Consider the following 24,781-nt stretch of genomic DNA (forward strand, 5'->3'; position numbering starts at 1 on the left):
TTGGCTCTTCAAAAGCAAAGAGGCAGCTTTCAGTTTTGCTTCGGTAATGAGCATTTTTTCTTAAATTTTTGAGGGGTTTCCTGATTTTTTGGGACGTAAAAACGGGACTCATTTTTAAAGACTAAAAGAGCCTCAAGAATACTTTTTTTTATAGAGTTAAAGGATTTTTTTTCAACAATATGGCCATGAACATAGTACATAGAACATAGGCCATGAACATAGTACATAGTACTATGTGTTTGAGATGGTTTTCATAATAAATCTTATTCTAAAACTTTAGCTAAAACCCTTTACCAAAAAATCTCCAAATCAAAATCCTCTACAAAAAATCTCCCTGTGCATTAGCCGACTTTGTGGCTCGGGAAATGTTCAAGCCCGGCTGCTGGGCTTGGACCATGCATCAAGCTTATCTCCGTCCTGCAGCAGTAACTGTCACACAAATCTCGAAGCCATTTGCCAATGTCCTGGGCCACCTGCATGCCCGTTACATATAAATATGTGTTCGATATTTAACAGCTTCCAGTCGAATGCGCCTGGCAAAAGGACAAGTTGGAGTTGGTGATGGAGATGGAGATTGGACCAGGAGCTGAAGCTGAAGCTGGAGCTCGAGGAACTGGAGATGAAAGAGGAGATTTCGCTGCAGACGGGACATATGTATGCAAAGTGAGCTGCGGCTGATGTTGGCCGGGTTTAAATTTGGCTCTGGCTTTCGGGCAAGTTTACTCAGGGCGTGTGCTTATGGGCCAAGTACAAATAGTTAATGCACAGCGAGAAATTATGCAAACAGTTTGAATGGGAACATGTAGGAAAATAATGCTTTAACTCTCTTGTTTTATTTAAGAACTATTTTCAAGGTATTATTATAGTTTTACTTATCTATTTAAGAACAGATACCCAATATCTCAGTGTTCACAGTAAAAATCCAATAAGGTTAACTGCAAACAGCCTGTAATACACCCATGTGTATATGTGGGTGTATGCTTCTGTGTCTTTGTAAGCACCTGGCATTTGTGTTGAGCACGTTCGTACCTTATGTGGGATTTAGTTTAGACTTCATTTTACTGCGCTGCGCTTTTGGTTTCATTCCGAGTGTCGCCCAGCTCGGCACTGCTCCCCTCGGCTCTTCTTTATGCCAGTTTATGATGGTAGTACCGTAAAAAAGCGAAAAAGAAATTCTAGGGGGCAGGCGGAGAAAGGCGACACAGAAATGTATAGTAAAAATAAAGCCATAGACATGGCTGCCACCGGCCCTTGAGTCCCTAGCAGGTCCTGGCAAAAAAAAAAAAAGTGTAGAAAAAACCTAGACAATGCTGTAATCTAGAAACACAAACGTGCAATTCTCTGCTCACTGTAAATGTGGTAACACACACATGGACAGTGCACTATATACATGTATATGGCACTCATCCCATATAGGTTTGTGTGTTTTCTTGCACACTCTCGACATGAAATGGCGTGGGAATATATTACAAGTTGGTTTACAAGGGAAGTATGTCAGTGCCTGGAAAGACACACACACACACAAAAAAAATAAAGGAAAATAAAAGAAAGTCTTCAACTTAAAGCACTCAACGAGCAGAATTTTTAAAGGCAAATCCCATGGAGATGCCACTACACAGCATATACATACGCCTGATCCTGGGAACTGGTCAAAAATTGAGGCAACATAACTCAACGGATGGATTTTACGACTTCATCGGAAGTTGCATGCTGCAACTGCAACAGCAAGAGGAAACATTAGCAAGTCTAGACACCTACGTCATGCGTCAGCAACAGTAGCAGTAGCTGTAGCAGTAGCAGGAAAAGCCGAAAAAAACGTGCAGAAACCCAAAAGGATGTGCTTCGCGAAGGAGGCGAAAGGAGCCAGAAAACTGGGAAAAAATGAGACGTCAAGCAGACGATGAAGTCGACGTGGTCTGACAGCCAGACAGCCAGCGAACTCTTTGGAGCAAGGAGCAAAAGAGTCGAAAAGAGCCAAAAAGGACCTGAAGGACCAGAGGAGCCAGAGCCAAAAAGGAGCTGCTGAAACTGGAACATTTGAACCTCTTGGCTTGTTTAATATGCTGAAAAATACGCGTCTCGACTTTCTGCTGCCCGAATTTTTCCTTCCTTCCACATCGACTGCATTTCCGGGTCTTATATTTCCATTTCGATGTAACGACACATGTATTTGCGGCAAAAGCTCAAGAGGAAATTCAACCTGAAGAGCTTGGAAGAATTAAAAAAAATGAAAAAATCAAAAATGTATGTGTCAGGTAAATGGTAAGGGGAGTACAATTTCCCTTGAATTCGTCAGGCGATCTGCACTGTGAAACGATTTTAATTACAACGCATAATTGGAATTCGATATCTAACCGCGTTCGGGGTCACCACCTGAAATTACAGCAGCAAAATTCTAGCCACCATGCCCGAAACCATAGCTTGTGGTTGGCAGTGTGTGTGTGCTGAACATTCTGGCAGTATGATAAAAATTTTCCAATTACCAATTTTACATATTTCGAAGCGCCAGCATAAATATTTATGGCGAAAATTTATGAAAACTAAACGTGAGAGTCGAGCGAGGGCAACAGTGGGTGGATTGCATTTGAATGGTTCCATGTTAAAGGACCCATATCTATATTCACTGCAGGAAAAAAGAATTGAATGCTCATAAGAGAATGAAAAACTGTACCTTGAAATTTTCCCCAGTGTCCTTATATGTTTCCCATTTTTACATGCATCTGCGGGTGCACTAGATAAGCTGGAACTTTTCTGTGGGTCGTTGCGAGGGCCACAACATCTCCTGCATATTTTTTAGGTGATTTGAATTTTTAAGAGCACACTAAATTCTTTGGAGCTTATCCCCGGGGCTGTGTGTCACCGAGTTAAGGAATATCTCTGTCTCTGGCCGTGGATTCCAGAGCACTTTCCCTCCGATTCTGCCCAGGGAGTCCCTGCGGCCGCGTGACATTGGAACCGACTTTACTTCTTTTCTGTTTGCATACCGACTAACGTGTGTGTTGTGTGAAATGGAAAAAAAAAAACGGAAAACAAAACCAGAGTGGCGGCACTTTACCTTGATTTCCCTGAAGCTCAACCACACGTCCCGCCTTCGAGCCTGGCCCCGCCCATCAGTCACTTACTCACCTTGCCAACTCACTGCGCAATTGGCCGCAATTTGTTTTCAGCTGCTAAACAAGTTAAGAGACTTTCCCCCAGCTCCTTCGGCGCCTTTGGTGCGTTGCAAGTGCTAATTAATCTTAGGCCCAGGTATGGCAGAAGGATATGAAGTGACTGCCGCTCACACCCCCTTAGTAGCTCAGGAAAAGACTAAACTACCCCTTGCCCTGAGCCATTAATTAAATTACGCAAAAAGGAAAAAGTTCAAAAACACATAAATCAGTCGAAATCATTGGGGTTGGCCAGATGGCTTTTTAGTGCCCTTGCGGGACCCAACATAAATATTTGTACTCGTACCAACACTTGCCACACTCCCCCAGTGCCTCAGGTCCTCACTTCCTCGACTCACGCACAGATAAACTCATTTAAATGTTAATGCAGCGTCAAAAGTTGTTCGAAAAGTAGGAAATAGCATGCATTTTATTGGCCATTATGTGTCCAGTTGGGAGGGTTGCTTCACGATCGGGTGGTGGGTAGTGGGTGGCAGTGGTGGTGCAGCCCTTCTCGGCCAACTATTTCCCATCTTAGGTTAATAACTGCAACATTGTTGCCCTTAGAGTGGTCGGGGTAATGGTTCTGGTAAGGGGGTGTGTCGAAATGGTCGTGTGCCCGTCTGCATGTTAATCATTTGCCAAAATCCAAAATAAACAACAAAACACGGCAGCCAAAATTGGCAGCATGGGGTTGTCGGCCAATAGAGTTGTCAGCAGGGTTTTAAAAAGAAAGAGCTCGCTTAAGATGCAGGATATAAGCACATAGAGAGCTTTGCCAGGAAGCACAAAAGTTTCCTTAATTAGTTGAACGAATGCAATTGCAGTTGCAACTTTTCCCCCAACAAAATCTCAACTCGCTGCAGCTGGCTACTATCCATTTCAGCCAACTCCTCCTATGGCCCATTCTCGGCTCTTGGCCCACTTCATGTTATTGTTTATAACACATTTGCTCATCATAATAAGCAACATTTTCGTAAAAACATGCCAAGGCAGTGGCGGCGCCATTAACCCTGTTAATGCTGCAATTATGCGGCAAGAATTATGTTCCAGGAGCAGGTGTTTCTGGGAGGGGGACAAGGTGGCAAGGTGGCTGTAACCGGGGCCCACTGTTACAGTAGGTAACTGCCATAACTCAGGGCTCCTCGCCCGAAACTTTCATCGTGTAAGTGTCTGTGTGTGCGAGTGCTTGTGTCTGGCATAATGATACCAAGGATATTTCAAAGGAATGAGCTCCTCCAGTTGCTGGCAAGACAAATACAAAGTTAAGAATATACATACAATAGCACTAAGTTGTAAGTTTAATTACCCACATAACAGGGACATGAAAATAGGTTGGGGGCTGGCGAAGGAACTACCATCATAGGAGAGAAGCTCGTCTAATTAGGCAGCCGTGTCGTCCTGAGTCCTTCGTCCGCAGTTGGCAGTTGGCAGTCCGCAGGGTTAATATATAGGAGCTGGATTCCCCTTTACGATCATTTTATTGTGTTCGGTGTCCGTGCGTGCACTATAATTGCATTCGACTCACCTCACCTCACCTCACACCACCTTCCTCATTTTATTTCATTTCCGAAACTACAACTAGTGGCTCTGGTGCTGCTACTGGTGCTTCTGGGGCTTTTCCGCCATCATATAAATCGTAAAAATGTTGAAAAATAATCATCATAAAAGACAAACAAGGAGCCATGCAGCACGCAAGGTGAGCTGGCTGTGCCACCTTTATCCCTGATATTATTTAAGTTTTTATGTCCTTTCTTCGGCTCTCGGTGTCGTGTCCTTTGCCGGGTCTCCACATAAATCATTTGACTTGTTTGCCCTGCCCAGCTCCTCTCTTCATTTACTCATTAGATTTGGGCCATTCCATTCCACGGCCCAGTGTCTCGGGCCGAGTTTTTGTCGCTTTCATAACACAAAGGACATAATAATATGCTTATTTCGAGAATACACCTTTTGTGTCAACACAGCTCTCTGCTCTGTGTCAGCAGAAAAAGTCCTTGCCAAGTTCGGGGCCAAAATGGGAAGCAACAGCAACTGGCCTCGACGTTGATTGGCAGCGGCTTTTGGTTTGGGGCTTTTCTCGGCTGGTTGCCTGCTATTTTCTTAATTTTCAACACGTTTGCCTCCGCCTTGGGGCATTTCGTCTTCCAGCCTGGCACGCCTTAAGGACAGGCAGGACAAAGGAGTATCAGAGTATCTCTCGGTTTTCGTGACAAAAGGCAACTTTAACTTTACTTTGAGGCAGCAATAGCAGCCTATACCCGGCGAAAAGTATGCTAACGCTTTCCAGCACGCACATATCCTTCTAGAGCAGAGTATCGAGTATGTGATAGGGGGTGAAGGTGTCCTTTGAGCCTTTTTGCGTTTCGTATGCGCATAACTTTGCACCTCGAACAGACACTGCCAGTGTGCTTGTGTGTACACAGAGAAAAAAGTTATCAATGAAATTAGAAAACAATTCAATCGCTTCTCTTTATTTAAAGAATAAGAAAACTCAGACTCTAATATCTACTAACCGAAAGCCTATTATTACTTAAAACCAAAAATAGAATGAACACATTTCTTCAATTTTCTACAATTCAGTTTTAAGACCCTGCTTTAAGCCGAAGGACACAGCTTCCCCGGGCTTTTCCTTTTCCTGCCTTTTCCGAAGAAAAATGTAGGATGGATGGTGGGATTGTTGGACGCATTGCTTTAACGACGCGTGGCCTAAATTGTTTCAAATTACAGGACAGCACCTTGCTGCCCTAATCCGCAACTATGCCCCGGTATATATATATACGGTGTGTATGTGTCTCTGTATGTGAGTCTGTGTGTTTGCCATTTCCGGCAGCTCATTTCCGTTTCACCTCAATTGGGTAAACCAGAAAAAATAAAAGCTTCTTCTATAAAACTCGTGTAGCACTAAAAAATCGTATAAAGCCAACTCCAGGGGGAGCACATGCAACGCAGCAGGTTGTGTCGGGCTTTTCGAAGGGTGCATAAATTAGAAGAGGACTAGACGAGGGGATGTTTTTGTGGGGGGTGGAGGCATTGCTAGTTGAGAGTGGCAAGGTTGCAGTTGACCGTAGACAGCTGGCGGGCCAATGCCGAAGAAGAAGAAAAAGACAGCCGGTGGAATCCACCCCCTGGGAGGAAAAACGGGCAACACCTCAGCACTTATTTATGGAGGAAAATTTTAAATTCTGCCCACCTTCGGTGCACACAGCCCCCGCACCCGCAGTCATGCCCCGCCAGTGCCCTGCTTCTAATTCGAAAGTGTGGCAAATTGCACAACGAAAACCGCCAGTGCCCCCGCATCCCTTTTGGCGAACAACCCCCCGAAGGAAATTTGGCCCAAAAATTGCACGGTAATTGTAGCCGCTAAATTTCACTTTTGCTCGGGCTTTGCGCCAAAAGGTAGCAAGCAGCAATTGAGCGGTTACAACATCAGCAGCAGTAGCAACAACAATAGCCCACCCCCAAAAAAAAAAGTGAATTATGCGGCAGACTGAAGTTTCAAGCTCGGCAACACCACCCCCCAACCGTGGCATTTACCTCATCTCATGACAGCCTGGCCGGCAGTTTTCATTTTTAAATTGGCGGTTTTATGTGCAATTCGAAATGGCAGTGGGTGTGTGTGTGTGTGTGTGTGTGGGGCTGTTACAGCGATGTGTGTGTATTCTGGCATGACTAATATTTGCACACACCCACAAAAATACACTCACACGCCATGCATACACCCAGAGCCACAGACAGTCTGCTTGTTGTACGCATTAGCCAAATTTTATAGCACACTTTTGTGCGCTATTGCAATTTAATATGCCCCACTCTCCATTCTCCTTTATGCTATCTCTGTCTCACTCGGTGGCCTCTCCCTCACTCTTGTTAGTCCTTGCCATATGCGCTCCGTGTGCGGTTTTATGCTTTACGCATAATTTTTGCGTTACAATTGAAATACTCGCAATACGAATGCAAAATATCCACGGTCTGGAGTTGAGATTTATATTTTGCTATTAAGCCATATATTCCCTGGGCAAACAAGGCGCGTCACTCCGCCCTCTATACTTTCTCCCTCCCCTCGCCCAACCCCTCTCACCTTTTCACCGCAAAGGGAAAGTTCATTTTTTATGAAAATGACTTTATATGATTATATGTGTCGGCCCTTATAAGCGAACAGTGCGTGACGGCATATTAAGACGCATTTTGAATGTCAGTCATTATTGGGCTTTATATTTTTATGGGCCTCTTTACAAATGAATTTTCAAGTTGGAAAATAAAATCGTAAATATATCATTTGATTTATCTTTCCCTTCTTATCAAATTTCATATTCATTTTTAATTATTTTAATTGCTTTTATGTTCATGACATGCACTGTATCTGCATAAATGTATATGGGATGGCCTATATGACACATACTGGCCCACCGCCGCCCGCTGTCATTGCGGTTACCATTTACGTTTCGAGCCAAGTTAAAAGAAAAGTGAAAAGTATTTGTTTATCATAAATACTTTTGCCTTTACCCGTCTCGTTCGCTCCTAGTCTACCCATCTCTTTTGCTTCACAGCAGGCGTATAGTCCTTTTTGTTTTTTTGGAGTACAAATGAAGTGAATATTTTCTCGCATTGATTTCGGTTGGCGTGACTGCAGGACGTCGAATACACGGCGTATGCGTAATAAATATTGAATATCGATATGAAGAAGTTGTTTGGCCATAACTTTCCTTTGTCTGCCAGCCCAGGCCAGGCAGCCACTGCGTTTATTTGTCTGTGCGAGTGAGCCTTTTGTTTTCAGGTTTATTATTTATTATAAATGACTGCACACACGAAGAACACGGCCGTGTCTTGCTTAAATACTGTTATTGAGTGCTCCGTATCCGACTTCGATTCCGGACTCCGAAGTATCTGTAGCTGTCGGACAGCGGAAACGGGTCAATCGATTTTTTTTTTGTTTTCTATCACCACCCCCGACCATCTTTTTTTTGTCTTCTGGCACTTGGTAGGCGTTTCATTGTCTGCACAAATTTCCAAAGACAAACACACACACACAGAGGCAGACAGACTGAGCCTTAATTAGAAATAGGTTTTCCACTCTTTCCCTTCGGAATGGAAATTTATCCGTCTGATTGCTTTGTTATCGCTTTCCATTGTCGATTAAATGATGTGTTAATTTTTTCACCCCCCAACTGGTACTGCTTTGATATTTTATGGAACGGAATACCATACATTTAAATCAGACAATTCCTATGTATCACGAGTACGACACATAGAGGAAGCCTGCACTTAATGCAATTATTTGGCAAAGCAAAAAGTTCCTTCTGCGCCATAAAAATGGACAATAAACCAATTTAACTTTTGCAATATGCTGGCTGGCAACCAACCCCCCTTTCATTCTGGTCAACTTTCTGGGCCTTATGCTTTCGGTCAAAATAGTTTGGTGTCCACTCTCAAAAATTCAGCACGCTTTGGGATGGGGTGTGGGTGTGGGCTATGGGATGTGGGTGGATTTCCCCCAATTTCACGCTGTTCCGCATAGAAATTCCCCTAAAAACAAAAAAAAAACATGAAAGGGAAAGAAGTCGAACCAACCACCGTAGCCCAACACATGTGAGTTGAGGGCCAAGGGTCAGGCCATAACTTTAATATATTTCATTTCAAATTATTTCTGACTGCCACACTCACACACCCCCTTTCTGTTAATGAATGAACATATTTGGGATATTCTTGGATATTGTTGTTATTCCTGCGGTTGGTGTGTCTAAATATGAGCAGATAATTGAAATGGTCTGTAAATAAGTGCACTGAGAGGTATGCCATTTACGGCTAGTTGGAAATATTATTAATGTCCCGGATGTAATGGAGTTGCCTGAAATCTCTTATCCATCTTAAAGCTGGGCGAATTATTTAATGTTTAAGGTTCATGGGCTCTTGGTTCATTATTTGAAGTGTTTAATTAAAAACACACGCCTGACAACAATGGCGGCGTAATATTGTCAGGTCTGTTGCTATGGCCATTGGGTTTTTGCCATCATGTCCTGACAGCATCAGCAACGGCAACAGAAGCAGTTGCACTTGCAACAGCAGCATCAGCCACGGAAGCAACATTCAGCACAATCCGCAGCGGTCATGTAAAGTTAATTAAATCAAGCGACATGTGTTTTAAATAAATTGAATAAACTCGGGCATTAACATAAAATTAAATTAATTTTAATAGGCTCGCCGTAAGTTGTTAAGCCAAAACTATAAACAAGTTGGCATTGTTGTCGCATTGTTGCTGCCACGCCCCCAGTGCCCCAAAGAGTGTCCCCGAAGAAAAGTTGAAAGACCAAAGTTTTAATGCCTGCTTTTTTCGGGGGTTAATGTATACAAGTATAGCATCATTATGTTAACGAATTTATGGCAGAAGCCACACACTCTCTGCCCAAAATTGGAATGGAAAACGTAAACTTTTATAATCAAATTTAGTGGCGCAGACATTTCTGGTTTCTGGTTTAATTAATTTGTCGTCATTAACTTGAGCCGAAATGTGAGTGGCTTTGAAACGTGATGAGATGCTAAGATGCTGGCGGCGGAGGAGCCCGGAAAAGTGCTCAAGGAGCCTCTCTCTCGTTTTGCGGTTGCCACTCGTCCTTGCTCTTCTTCTCCACCACTCCTCGAAGGTGTCGATACACACCCACACCCATACAGACACACTGACTTTTGTTTAAGGCAACAAGAAACCGCAGCCTGGCATCGGCATTTGTATCTGTATCCGCACCCGTGTATTCTTGTATCTATCTCTGCGTTTGAGCATTTCCGAGAATATATCTCGGTCTGTGTGTGTGTATGGTATGCATGGGTGGGTGGAAATGAATTACACACGCTGCGGTGCACCACATCAGATATAAAGGTCGACCCTTCTTTCGCATTAAGATATATTACAGACTCGGTGTGTCAAACAAGCATTTGTACTTGCGGCCAAACGAGTTGAGTTATGGCACTTGGCGGCCCAGTTGCAGTTACAAAGATTCACTGACTGGATGCAGATGCCGGCCCAGTTACAGCCCAGTTACAGCAAGCTAATGAGTCTGTGTGGGCCCCGGAACCGGGTCAATGGGATTGTAAACTATGGCTTAGCTGGGCTGGATTCGGATTAGGATTTGGCCTAAATCCTCTTACACGCACCCCGATACAGAAACTGAAACAGAAACAGGTGAATCTGGTCCGGGTGGCTATTTATAGCCACGGACCCGTTCCATATATTGATTTTCTTAAATTCGTCTGTAAGCCATTTCCGCCCACATTACGTATACGCCCTGTCAGTCAGTGCCCATTGATTGTGTTTGCGTGTGTGTCTTCGGTTCGGCATTTCGGGCAATTGTATCAACTAGTCCTGACTTCGAAGCATTTCAATTGTGTAAATTGGCTGATGGACTTATGAAATGCCGAGGAAAGAAATCCAGCTAAAGTTTCTAGCCACCCGCTGTTCTCTTCTTGGTCGTTTACAGCTGAAAATTGCTGCTTAATTGCTGAGTTGGGTTGGCTAATTTAGCCGACTTTGCCGGCTGCCCACACGGCTTACAGGATGTTCCTACCTGCTGGTCGAACGTAAAACTTTCCTCGTTTTCTACCATCAAAAACACAAAAAAAGAACCCTAAAAGGGAAAAACAACAAACTTTTGTTGGCTGGCAGCGCTAAATGCTCGAAATTCTTTAAGTTTACGAGAGGAATGAACATTTGTGAGCAGTTTTCATTTTCCTGCTTTACGGCTCCCCAAGCTATTTTCCTGTTTTCCCACTTTTCTGTACATTTTTTCATTTTTTTTTTTGGGCTTTGCGTGCGTGAGGGAAATAAGGAGCTAAAGTGTAGCCAAGTTTTTTGTGTGTGTATTTTGGCACCCCTTTTCCCGCTTTTCCCAGCTTTTCCCGCCAACTGCTGCTGTTTCTATTTACGCAATGTCCGCAACTTTGGTCCAAAGCCAGGTGGATATTGAGGTCGTTTTTTGGGTTCAGGTTCGGGGGCTGGGTTACTTTTTAGGCGAGGGTCATTCCGGCGCAGCGGGGGGCCAACGCCGGCTCTCGCTAATATTCGCCATTAAACTTTTGCTTGTTTTTCTTTAATTAACAACGCAAACATCTGATATGCTATCCCATCGCTTTTCGCCTCTTTCCTTTCGTTTCCCTCAGATTTTTGTTGCTTACTTTGGCGGCGTCTCGCAAAAACCTTTATGAAGTTGAAAATTTCTTTCTTTTCACTTTTTTTTTTTGGGGGTTTTTGGGGTCTCCGGAAAGTTTGAACGCTTAAAATTCGTTTCTGTTTACATTTCTGCGGCTGGCGAATCCCTCCCCAGATAGCCGTAATTGTAAAAGGGAAAATCTTTTGCGTAAACCGAAATTGTTTATGTAAATAAAAATAGCAAACAAAGGAGAATTTTCACACATAATAGCATCAGGCGGAATGAGTTTGTCATAATTCCTCATGAGCATTGAAAAGTTTTGTTACACTTTGTTGGTTAAAGCGGATTACTTATACACACTCATCCGATATGCGAAATGAGTTTTAATTATTCAGGCAGCAAAAAACCAGAAAAAAGGATACGGAATAAAATGGGAATCTGTGTGCGACTAAGCTAGGATTTCAGTCTATAAAAACTCCACTTGAAAACTAATTAAACGCTAATAGTTGTGGCTGAAAGAAAAAAAAAACGAAGCTTGGCTAAATAAAACACATCTTAAGTGGCGGAAGTGACGGTCAAGACGGGGGTGTTAGTAGTTCTTAAGGACCAAGACCTAAACAGGGAATGGGGGGAGTGGGGGCAGAAAGGTCCTGCAATTGAACAAACAACAAAACGAAGACCGGGCAGAAAGGCAAAAGTTTTTAATTTCACTCGAGCAGTGCCGGAAGAGTAAAGTAGAAGGAATCACAGGCTGCTGCGCGCGAATGAGTCTATAAGTTGCGACCGATCCGCCCGCAACCGATTCTCCCCCGATTCCATCTTACCTCTGAATATATACAATATATATATACATATATATATATAGAGGGAGAGGTCCTCACACAATGCGGAAGAGAAATGTCTTGCCGATGAAATAAAACAATGGCAAAACAATAGCAATGCGAACGAGTTCTGGGTGCCAAATGGCCAAAGTGCAGAACTGAGAAGCAGGAGGTTGTGCGGACGGGAAGCTTGGGATCCTGGCATTTGGGGCGAAGAAAAGGATAACAGACGTCTCCGACGGAAGTGGAGCGAAATGGCAAATCAAGAACGGGGGCTGGAGGATAAGGAGACGGCAGCATCAGACGTAGACGTGGGCGGCAACAACACCAAATCCGCTTAAAGTGAAAATTATTCCTTTTGGCCATAAAAAGGGAAACCCTCACACACCCAGGCTAACACACACATTCGCTTCTTGGCATTCGCGGCTGTGTAAGCTGTTGACTTATTTCCCAAAGTTCGATTCTAACCCTCTGATTCAGCCTCCGTCTTGGCCCATTGTTGTGAATAGTTTTGTATGCCGGGGCTTAGCTGGCCAGAAATGCGAGGCCGAACAAAGTGAGGAAAACGTTTAGGCCCCTTTATTGGCATTTCGCTTTTGGGCCTCTAAAGGCACTAAGAAAAACAGCATTAAGTTGTAAAGATATTTTTAAAGATTTAAGACTATCTGGGACTAAGAATTTGACTGAGTAAACAATTATATTTTTTTACTATAACTATCCTAATTAATATGCGATAAGACCTTATTATGTTAACCCACAAATTAGGAACTTCATTCCCTAATTCAAGTTTTTCTCTTCAGTGATCTCGAGCGAAACTAAATTTAAGGACTCCGTCTAAGCCCTAAACTAATCCGGCCACAAATTAGTCGGGACTCAGTCACTCACTTACCTTCGCCGGAATGGTGAGATGAAATATGCAGGCTAGCTAGGGATAATGTAGACGAGTGGGTGGCCAAAATACAGCGACTTACCTTTGTGGTGGCGCAGATGATGGCCGAGAGATGAGCCCGTGCAGCAGGGCGGTTCGTAGTATAAATTCCAGGTGTTCTCATAATCCGCCCGGACGTATTCCACGTGAATTAATTGCGCTCCCAGGACGAGTAGGAGGACACTGAGGCGGCCGAGGCTGCCTAGGTGGTTGAGGAGCCGGAGGTTCCCCGTGGCACACATGTTGCCTGCTGCCTGCCTTTAGGCCTGGCTAAAATCCAATTAGAAGTGTTTATATTCGGTTTGTTGTTCGTCTAGAGTCTAGAGGGCTCTGACACCAGTTATTGTCACTGTTTTTATGTTAAAAAGGTTATCAGTTCACTGATTGAGCAAAATTGAGCGGTATCTGTTGTGGATCGCAACACCAGTGATCTTTCCATCACACACACATGCTCGTCTTTGTTGCCGTTTTCGTATCCAATCAACGACAGAATCGTTTCTGTTTCCGTTTTCGTTTCCGATTTCCGTTTCCGCTTTCCCTTCCTCACACACTTGGCACTATCGCACTTCGCGAGCGGCTGACACGAACTGAAGGATTTCGGTACGAGGATGTGTGTTAAATAAACACTCGTCTTGGGTCCGACTTCGTGTCGCTTCGGGTGAAACCTGAAAGAGCGGAAAATTGGAGAGCATTATTAGTTGGGAAAATGGCGCAGGCGCTGTTAGAAAATTCCCTCGCAATGAGTGGATTTCCCAGTAATGTTTGTGTTTATGCCAAGTGTATTGAACTCATTTTGTGCAACGGGGTAATGTGCAACGTGCAACGAGCAACTTGCAACGGAGTCTGCAACAGCGCCAACATTTTCAAGGGTAAATGCAGCAGACACATTCAAGCTGAAGTGCATACAAGCCACCCACCATTTTCCACCTCCCGGAGGAAAGCCGGACAACCCAGAGCGTTAGCAGACGGCTAGACGAGTGAAGGGTTTTTCGGGATGGGGTATGGGCTTGGAGTTGGGAATATAACAGAGAATCGGGGCTTTGAGCCTAGGCAGACGCCTGCACTTAAAGTATCCTCGTGCATTATTATTTATGCATATGCCTGTAGTTGTATCCGAGTGCATGTGTATGTCTGGGAAACTCTCTTTTGCTTTTTTTTCCAATTCTCTGCATCGCGTAGCGTCGCGTGTTTCAATTTGCAATGCAACATTGTATGCTGCAAAAAGTTCTCTAAAGCCAGACATAAGTCACTCAGACAGGCCCTGCGGGGGCTGCAAAAAAGGGGGTCGCCAGGAGTGGCGGACGGTGGGGGTCTAGGGGCTTCGGCGGCCAGACACAGACGGGCCCAAAGACAATTAGGCATTGTGTGTGAGTGTGCGGATGTGGATGTGCGGTAACCTTCAGACAGTCGAGTGAATGTCTTCAGCTTACTTTTCCCGTCCAGACCGTTTGAGTCTTGAGAGGCCAAGAGAATATTGGGAGTTGGGAGCTGACAGGGAAAGCCCTGAATCAAGAATCCAAAGTTCTGGTCAGTTCCAGGGAAACGGAAAAGTTTTCTATTATTTTTGGTGTCTGTCAAGGGTCAGTTTGCACCGAGGAAAAATAGAGGCAAGTCCTAAAGTCAGAGAAGGCCTTTCCCTCCTTTAAATTATCAGAAACCATTGAATAGAGTTTTCCCTCAAGATGTTTTATTTGTATTCCCAAAAAACGCCATATGGCTTGAATGTCCAATGCAGGAGGCTAAAAAGCTAAAACCCATACACCTGTCCTGGCGAACGAAACGAGCTCCACAATTGCCTTATAAATGCCCTCAAACTTTGACTAAGCCAAACGAAAAACTTTGATTAATGTGCGCTTAAAGAGGAACCAAATACGTGGAAAAACCTCAACAAAAACGCGTCAGAAGAAAACAGCAGAGCAGCATAAGAAATGAATGGCTTTCGGGCGGGGGGACTGGCTGGAAAAACAACGACAAAACTTTTCATAACTTAAAGCCAGAAAAGGAGAAGGCATCCAAAGGGCAGGAGGTCTAAACGGCGTGCAGCCAGCGGCTTCTTAGCCAAAGCGCAGCACAAAAACTTGTGCAATCAAGACGGGTTAGCAGTGGGGTTCTGGGTAGCCGGGTAGCCTGGCATAAACGCAGGAACCAGAACCAGAACCCGAACCAGGACTAGGACTAGGACTGACTGCAAAAAAGGTTCAAGGCGCCGCACAACAATGTCAGGGACCCGCTGGCAGGACGAAGGAATCACAGCGCGAAAGCGTTAAAAAAGCGAATTGTAAAACAAGCAGCAAACAAACGAGCAACATTTGCTCAGGGCTGGTGCCTGCCACAGGATACCCCCAGCCACATCGTCCTTGCAGCACAGCACACAAAGTAGCCACACGATCCCAACCAAAATGCTCCCCCACTGGCACAAAATCCCACCCCCTGCCCAGGGCCAGGCCCATGCCGCCCCCCCTTAAACTTGGCTCTTCTTTGGTTAATAGAAAATGTAATTCGATGCATTTAATGTTGGCAACGGTTGCTGAATGGAAATCAGACTATGGCAACCAGCCGGTTAAGACCCAGCCCCCACCCATCAACCACCAACTCCCCGTTGGAACTTTCAGTTTTGCCAAAAATTTCGGAACTTGGAAATTGGCAGACCAGGTCTTTGTCTATTTTTATGAGTTTGCATTGCATCCTGACGGGTATGTCCTGGGTCCCAGGACTCTCTGTTTGAGTTGCTTACCTAATCCTTGCAAACAAGTTAAAAACGTTGTAAAACAAACAACAGCACTGAGTGGGTGGGTTCGATGGTAAATGGATGGGTGCTTCACTTTTTTCGGGGGTTACAAATAAAACGAAATTACAGGGGGAACTCTGTAAAGTTTAATTTAGACACGCCAATAAAATTTTAATTTAGCTAACTGAATTTCTTCAACATTTTTCACAATTTTAAAATAATTTTAGATACAAAATTGGAATGGGAATACTTTACTATAACATAATAGTTCTATTTATTGAAGCCCAACTGTATAAACTTGGTTAGGAAACGATTTTGACTGACATCGAGTGCCATGAGAAATACAAACAATCAAGCCCAGCAGACAGTTGCATTCCCTCAGCCGCTAACCACCCTTGGTGCCCCGCCCCCTCCCCGGTTTTTTTTTTGCCACACCAACCAACCAACCCCCTCCTCCCCCTGGGTAACCTCAGCAACCTGCGGAGCGTGCCGCAGCAATGAAAACGAAGCGACAGCAATGCTAATAGAAATTAAGCGAAAGTTGACATCGACCAGGATGAAGGGTAGGGCAGAGTGCTTTCCCATCCACTGAAATCCACTGCAACCACCTGCACCACCCCCTCCTGGCCGTGCGAAATGAAGGTCGACTGTGCAACGCTTGCTTTCATTTCGTTTAGCTGCCTTTTATTTGCGACTATTTACATTTGCTTTTATTAATCATAAAAAAAGCAGACTGAAGGCAGCACAGGACCAGGACTAGGACCTGGGCCAGGGCCAGGATGAGGATGAGTAACAGAGGAATATTTTGCTGAAATTGCCAAAAACGTTGACGCGGCTCGTGACCTCGCTACCACACCCCCCAAAGCCCGGTTCCTTTGCCCAACCCCTGCTCAGGGCCAATTTTTTGCCTCCTTCCGAATTTGGCTTAGTATCCTGCAGGCAGTGCTGCACGAAAGTGCAATTTGATTTTAATGGCGGCAGAAATGTTGAATTCTAGTCGCATAGCCAGACAGCCGGGGAATCGTCCTGCCACCTTCTCTGCCAATGCCACTGGCACTGCCACCCCCTCTGCAAGCCCCTTAGCTGTTGCTTCCTGCCTGCAATCAGGAGCCATTTGTGTTTGTCGTTGATCCTCCTGGTGCAAGGCTCACGCACATGCACTGAGAGAAATGGGCATTTAAAATATGAAAAATGTTATCAAAATTTTAAGGAAGACAAAGTAGAAAGGATACTACCAAGCTATATATATGATCCTTTTAACCTTAAACTCCTTTTTAAACTACAAAATCGTTTCTCTCTGTGTATGCACATCCCCATGGAGTGTCGTCTGCCTGGTTCCGTTTTGCATTTTGATTGTTTTTTATGAGTACGAGTGTGTGTGTTGCTGTGTCGCCTGGAGTACGTGCGTGCATTTGTTTGTTTGTTTGTTTGCTCCGAATGTTTGGTCGAGAACTGAGGCAAACAACCGCTCGTCACTGTCATTAACGTCATTGTGGCTCCGGTCAGGAGCAGTAGTAGTCCATGGTACGCCCCTCTCCTACCTCACTATCCATGTCCTAGCTCTAGCTTTGTCCCCAAAGTCCTGGTGTCTGCCAATCGAACAACGAACGCGTCTAACAATTTAAATTATTCAAATGACATTCTTCCGCAGGTTGGAATTCTCTCTTTCCTCTAATTACACTCGGCCAAGGTTTAGTTCAAGGTGGAAAAGGAAAAGAGCCATGAAAACTATCAATTATTCATTTATTTTCATTTAATTGACTGAAATTTTCGGGCAACACACGCACAAATCCCATTTGCATTTCTTCCTCAATTTCGTCCTTTTTTCTGGACACGCCTTTGAAGGGAATTTATTGCCAAGTATTGACCTTTTATAGGAAAATAAAATCTAAAAATATTTATAGATTGCAAATGGTTCCTTTTTTAAACTAAAAGTTCAAAAGGTAAAAAAAAATACCATTTTTTAATTGTAAAAAGATTTAGTAAAAAGCTATTAAATAAATAAATAAAAAGGTTGAGTTAAAAAATATTCAAACTTCTATTTAATTTATTTTATTAATATTTTTTTATCATCCCACTGTGCCTGAGTTAAACCTCGCAAGAGTGAGATTTTTGGTGTAAGCCTTCCGCTTTTGTTTGCTGATGTTTGCAGAAAGTCAAGTCGCCGGGGTTGAACCTGCCCCTGGACTGTTGGTGAGTCCTTGATAAGGGTTTCCCCGTGGCACGGACACACGCCCCCCTCCCAGAGCGCCCAGGGGCAGCGTCCATCTCCGTCGCCTTCCGCCATTCACAATGCAATGCTGTGTGCACGAGCTTAACTCTAGTTTATTTGTTAATGGTTTATTTATTAATTCCTGCGGATTATCACATCAGACAGACATTGCCAATGGCAACGAGATAAGGCACGAATGGACAACGGAAATCCATATGCCATTTAGTAGCCAGAGGGGGTGGAAAACGATGGAAAACGGTGGAAATGGCTGCGGAAAATGCTTATCTGGCTGCAGCTAATTCACGCCCCCCGATTCTTGAGCAAATTGCAAATTTGTGTTGAACACACTTTCCAATCGTGTATTAATAATGGATAAGGAACAGGCTTCGGAATAGTTTCCCATCAAGACACACACACTCCCATGAGTACAAGTAGGTACATATATCCTCTTAAAAAAGCCAGAAACATGCGTAGACTATTTCCTCGGGAGAGCGGGAAAGTGGGCGACCAGGATTGTGGGCTGGGCCGGAAATTTGAAAATTTTCAAGCAACTTCGAAAGGGAAAACTGCAAGGATGCCGACCAAGGATGAGGCTGGGAGTGCGTTTGACAGGCCGGGAGTGTTCAGGCGTGTGTGAACTTCCGCACATGCACACACACATTCGACCGTTTTCGGAGAAATCAGTCGCCAGATTCCCACTCATTCAAGGAGAAACAAATTTCCCAAAAATATATGTATTTCAGCAATTAGTAAATAAAATGTTTCAACTAAAATGCTTTCCAACCACCCCCGAAAAATGCCCGGGTGGGGGACTGAAAATTGAGCAAGATTCGGCAACTGGATGTGAGTGTGGGGCAGGCAGATGGAAAACCTTTTAAAGTATTCAATAACATGAAAATGCCAACCCTGCTCCAACAAAGCAAATTCCCCCATCCACGTTTTTAACTAACCTGATGGACGTGACAACAAATTGAATTTCTCACGCCTTCAGCAGAAGCGGTTGCTACAATTTTCGTATTATTTTTAAAACTCGATATGAACCCAAAAGCCCCCTTCCATCTACTTAATAAAAAAAAGGGAGCATATAAATGTCATCAAGTTTATTTTTGGGCAAAGGTTATCTAAGGAATGTCATAAAACAAAATAAAGAGCTGGATATCCTAGAACTCGATTTCGAAAAGCGCATCGAATTACCAGGACTACATTTTGTTTAATCTTGAAATGCCCTGGAATTTTGATTATTTAAACTCCAGGCCGGAATACCCAACCATAATCGTGAAAATAAAGCCACTTAACCGTTGCCCCTTTCCATCTGGCAGTAGAAAAACAAAATTGAATGTCAAATTCATACTCGAATTCAAATTCAAATTCAGACTGCACGGCCTGGGTCTGACATTGAAATTTGCATATGCCATGGCGGTGCTTACGTGTTTTGTTTGCTTTTTGTTTTTCAAAATGGTTTTGCCCCCGAACCATGGTTGGGGGCGACTGGGTGGTGGAAGCGTGGCACTCTTTGAAGTGTGCCAGCATGGCGCTTAGCTGCTGATAATCCTTTTTAAATAAATTTGTTGGCACAAATCGTTATGCCGACGCGAGGGGGCGTCGCTTCGAATAACGCACCTTTTCTGGTCTGTTTTTTGTATATTTTTGCAACCCCTTTTAATCGAGAGTGCAGCCACCCAGTAACCCAGCCTCCTGCAGATTATTGGAGTATCGGAGTGCGAGTGTGTGTTTTGCTAAGCATGTTAATACACAGGAAATTAAACACTTATGCGGAAGTCATTGAAAAGGCAACTGCCGACATATGCACACGGGCGTGGAGTGGAATTTGAAAAGCGTCTGAGCATTCAATTATCCACAGGACAATGGGGGCCAAGGTAACACAGTTCAACTACGGTCCCCGCATCATAATGATGATCTGGATGATGGCCATGCCATTGCAGATGATGATGATGGCAATGGTGATGAGGCTGATGTTCATGTAGCACCCTTAATAGACACCCCCGAAACACATTAACAGACCGAGCCAGAAAACATAGAAACAAAAACCCACAAAAGCTGGAGCATGAAGAAAATTTCATTTAGTTTTCACTAACACGCTGTCAACAAAAGGGGTGGTGGACTGGGTGTAGGGGGTCCTGGGAAAGCTGTTTTCCCTTGCCGGCGGAACTTAAGCGATTTTGCATTTCATTACGGCTTCCACTTTTTTTTTTTGCGGTAAGCTCTCGCTGCGGAGCAGACAAAAACTGAAGATAAACACAAATACATAATCCAGAAGAGCACACAAAAAGGGTTAAGCTCCAGGACCAGAATCAGGACCAGGACGAGGACCACCACCACCAAATCCCAATCCCAGGACCACTATCCGTTCTCCTTCAGCCAAATCTGTTTTGTTGGTAACGGCTTGAGTTACTTAAATACTTTGTGCGGCGCATTCGAGCGCAAAATGAGGCACGGATTGACCCCCACAGGATTGTGTTATAAGATAATTGCTTAAAAGGATAAACTCCAAAAAGGGGAGAAGGAATCGGAAGGCTCTGAGGTTGCTGGACAGGAAGCGTATGTATTATATGTACAATCCAGGCAGGGGGAGGACATTTGATTGTCGGCAGAGTAAAGTTTCATTAAATCGTAAATTGCCATAATTCAACGATTTACATTAGCCGCTCTTTAAAATCAGCGAATAATGGCAGGGATATGGAGGGTCGAAGGACGAGGCAGAGACCAGCAGCCAGACATCGATTAAATTGCGCAACAGAATGAAGCAATAAACATTTAGAGGGCTCAGGACCCCGGGAAAGTCGAGCCAGGACCCAGCCCAGAGCACACGACAAACCAGAAAAATTATCGGAGTATGTGAGGGCCAGAAAGGCACTGGAGAAAAATACTTAGTATGGCAAAAATACTTTTAAATAAATTAAGGAATTTATGTGTTTATTGGGAAACTTTGAAAATAAAATTCCATTATAAGAATTCTGAGATACTTTAAATAGTTTATTTTGTATAGCTTTATTTTTTTAGTGTAATGTGTGTATGTTTGTTAGCCACTGGGTTAAACGTGTGCACATCGACATCCGCATCAAATGGCCAAGCGACGTTTAGCAGTCGATAAAGTCATTCAGTGCAGCACGTGAATGCCGGCTAAGTTATGCATGTGTGCGTGTGTTTGTATATGTATTTGTGTGTCCTCGTACCCTCTTCATCGCCCCCTATTCCTTCCTGCCATAGCCTTCCTGCTGCTGGCTCATTTTACGCTTTTGTGATAAAGTAATCAGCTGATGCTGTTGGACAAAGTCCATGGAGAGATAGCCATCGATGGATGTCAACTAAGGGCCACGACACTGACCAACGTTAACCGCAAAATGTTTATTGATTTTGCCAGGCAAACACTACCACACACACACACCAAAAAAAAAACACACACATACACATACATATACTAAGGATACAATCAGATAGAATTTATTGATATGAAATGCATTTTATGCGGTTAAATATTGACAAAAATTGTATGTAAACTTTTGGGTTGTATTTGCCAAACAAACAACAGGCTCTCCTCACAAAAGCACAAAAAATAGAACAGACCAAAGAAACGAAAATAATTTGTAAAATAAATCAAACCACATTCAGTCATGCCGAATTGGCCAACACAAAATCAAAATAGTTCGGCCCAAAAACAAACACAGAGCCGGGGACATAAAATGGGGCTGAAATCGGGGGGGATTTGGGGATGCCCTCGAAAAGGCTATGGACGGCCAGTGTCTAGACAGGATTGCATTTCGGCCATGGCCAATAAAGCAAATGCGAAAAGCACTCGTCGCTCTACACTTAAAATTAACAACAGCGACGACACGTTTTTGGCCAAAACGGGCTGGGGCTAGCCGGGACGGAAAGGTAAAAGCCGGGCGGGCAAAGAGAGCGAAAAGCATAAACCAAAAGACAGACAACTGACAGACTGCCAAATGGAATAAGAAATGCCAATGAAAATAATAAAAGTTCCGAATGAAAGAGCCGATGGCACGGGAGCAAGGAGCAAGGCAAAAAATAAACGAACGGGTGGGAAATGGTGTGGCTATGAATGAAAATCGGAAAATGCTAAGCAAACACACAGGCGAAAAGCCGCAAAAAAAATAACAGGAGAAAAAACCAGAAACATAACTCCTGTGAGAGTGGGTATGTGTTTGTATTTTTTTTTGTCTCTGCGAGTGTGTGTGGTGTGCGTGTGCAGTGAAATAAAAACGCAACAATGCGCAATCATCATTATCGTTAAAAGAGGCGCTTACAGAACTAGACAAATTGCCACTTTAGAGAGCCAGGAGGGCCGAGGGTCCCGGGTCCAGGTTCTATGGTCCAGGGCCAAAAGCCAAAAGGCACCAAGTGGCAACAGCAGCAACAGTGGCAATAACAACATCAGCAACACCACCGGCTCCACAAGGAACAGTAGCAACATCTAGAGCAACAAGAGCTACTGAAACGGCGGAAGTTGGCGGCCACAACGTGCCAAGCGGGCCAAGCGTCTATAATGACCTCTGGGCAAATGGGCCAACACGCACATACACTCGCACTCATACTCGCACAGAAGACTACCGCACACACAGCCCGCATAAAACCAAAATGGCGCACATTAGAGACCCTCGGCGCACAAAAGTATGCTATGGCTATGTTGGCTAACCCAAAACGACCAAAGAGCAAAAAAGCAACAAGCCAGCCAGTTTAACAACCAGAACCCTAGCAAAAAAAAAAATATAACTCTCATAATCAACTGCCGCCGAGTGAACAATGAATGGAATCAAACAAAACCAAAATAGAAGCACACCGCCGCTCAGCACCAACATCATCATCATCATCATCGTCATCTGGAAAAGCAAGTTCAAGGTTCAGCGTCTCATTGCTGGCTTTTGTTTCTTCAAAATGGCATAGGCCAGCTCTTTTTTCGGCCTTAATTATAGACACGCACACATAGAGAGTGGGCGAGCCAACATGAAGAGGAACAATTATGTTGCTTTCCCACTACAGGAGCAACCTTCAAGCGCAGCGGCAACATGAACTTCAAATTCATTCAACTCTGCACAGAAAGAAAAATTTATTCTTGGAAAATGGCTAATACTCAAAAAGGTATTTTTGAAGAGCTTCTAAAGGACTAATAATATTATTTTAAGCTTAATAGATGAAAAGACTTTTATGCAATGTTGCTAGTAACTATCTAGATTTCCGCCTTCCTTAACCTGAATAGAAAAGTTACCGATTCTGATTTTTTTTTCTCTGGAATCTAACTGGTAATTTGCAGGCATCTAAATGCTATCCAAGAGCTCTCATTAATAGGAGGGTTAGACCCTCTTTTTACCCTTCTTAACAGCTCTGATTGCTGCTGCTTCTGATGTTGCTCCGGCCGCTTCACGCTCCCCATGCAATGGCGACAGCAATTATTGTTACAATTAAAAAACCATTAGGCGTAATTTGGTTACTTTTTGTGTAGCTCTTGGCTACTTCTTCTCGGCCATGTTTTATTGTGTATTTGTTTGATTGGGCCACACGACACTTCCGCTGGCCGAGGCGCCGGAAAACGCAATGAAAACATTAATTTGCCGCCCAAGAATCAATAAGTGAATAAAAAATGCGCTAAGAAAAAGCCACTACTAAGAATTACTAATCCCCTGGCATTGGCATTTACCCTCGATTTCAAATATTCATGGTAATAATGGATAAATTGCTTAATTCCATTTAATAAGCTGAAAATGTCTCTCTCCAATGCAATCCGCCTTCAATTGATTGTGTACACACGGTAGCCCTGTGGACGGTAATTTACTGGCCAACGGCAAATGTTACCAACTTTGAACTTAACTATTTATGAAAATGAACTTTGGCTCCTATTATCGCATAATTTCCTCAGCAGTCGAACAGGACTCAAAGGAAAAGGGTCCTCCCAACGAGGAGCTGAACAATTTCTGAAAACATTTTTCCTCCTTTTTTTCGTTCATTTTCTTTTCGTTTTGGACTTCTTTTTTTGGGGTTTTTTGTGTGTTATAACACACATGCAACATGCCACTGAGCAGAATGGCCACAAAGTGATGGGCCTAGGCTGCCATTGATTGGCAGCTGTCTCACATGGCACTCCACCTCTTGCCCTAATCCGGGCCCCGGGGCCTCTTTCTCTTACGCTTCTGCCACCAGCTGAGTGTCAAAGGCGCTTAAACGCTATGAGCCTGCCGCCCTCTTCCTTTTTTAGCCGGTTTCTTTCTTTGGCCTTTTTTGGTTCTGGCCAATCTTCTCAGTTTCTTTTGTGAAGCAACGAGCGCGGAGCCAAATGTTTTTAGCATTCTTTGCAATTTAATACTCTAACTATGGTAGCTTATAACCTATCAGTAAAATGCATCATTTTATTTAGAGATATTTTAATGATATGTGTTTGAAGAAGAAACTCTTTAGAAAAGCTATAGGATATATTAAAAACATTTAAAGGTCTCTGTGAAAGCTATGCATTAAATATTTAAAAACAACCTTTTTTCTTCAGTTACCAACATATTCATTATGGTTTATTCATAAATAAGATATCACTTGGCCCAATTTCAACTCTAATTTTAAATTTTTCTTAACAAGCAACATAGAAAAAATATTTCTTCTATTAGTTAAAACATATTTTTGTAGTCCTTTCAATTCTAAGTATGCAATTAAATTCCAAGTAAAAATTCCTACAAATTTTCTAACAAAAATTCCTCTACTTCTACTACTGGAAACCAAATAAGTGAATCTAGCTCATAAATTTTTTATAAGGGCATTTAACCGTCGGTCTGCTGTAATTTTCCTTAACCCT

At 43.5% G+C, this 24,781-nt stretch overlaps 1 protein-coding gene across 5 annotated transcripts in view; it reads right to left on the reverse strand.

Moving 5' to 3' along the window:
- Positions 1-24,781, reverse strand: part of Sema2b (Semaphorin 2b) — a 43,900-nt gene that overhangs the window by 18,231 nt on the left and 888 nt on the right. For 4 of the 5 annotated variants that reach the window (XR_001773322.2, XR_001773323.2, XR_001773321.2 and 1 more), the window contains exon 2: positions 13,074-13,695. Coding sequence is in view for 1 of the 5 variants with exons in the window: in XM_017241991.2 (XP_017097480.1) it covers positions 13,074-13,272 (199 nt within the window). In the remaining 4 variants the exon portion in view is untranslated. Of the gene's footprint in view, positions 1-13,073; positions 13,696-24,781 lie in introns of those variants that run through there. The other variant, XR_001773324.3, reaches the window with a different exon arrangement.

This window comes from Drosophila bipectinata, chromosome 2R (assembly GCF_030179905.1).
Source record: "Drosophila bipectinata strain 14024-0381.07 chromosome 2R, DbipHiC1v2, whole genome shotgun sequence".
In the NCBI taxonomy this organism is placed as follows: Eukaryota; Metazoa; Arthropoda; class Insecta; order Diptera; family Drosophilidae; genus Drosophila; species Drosophila bipectinata.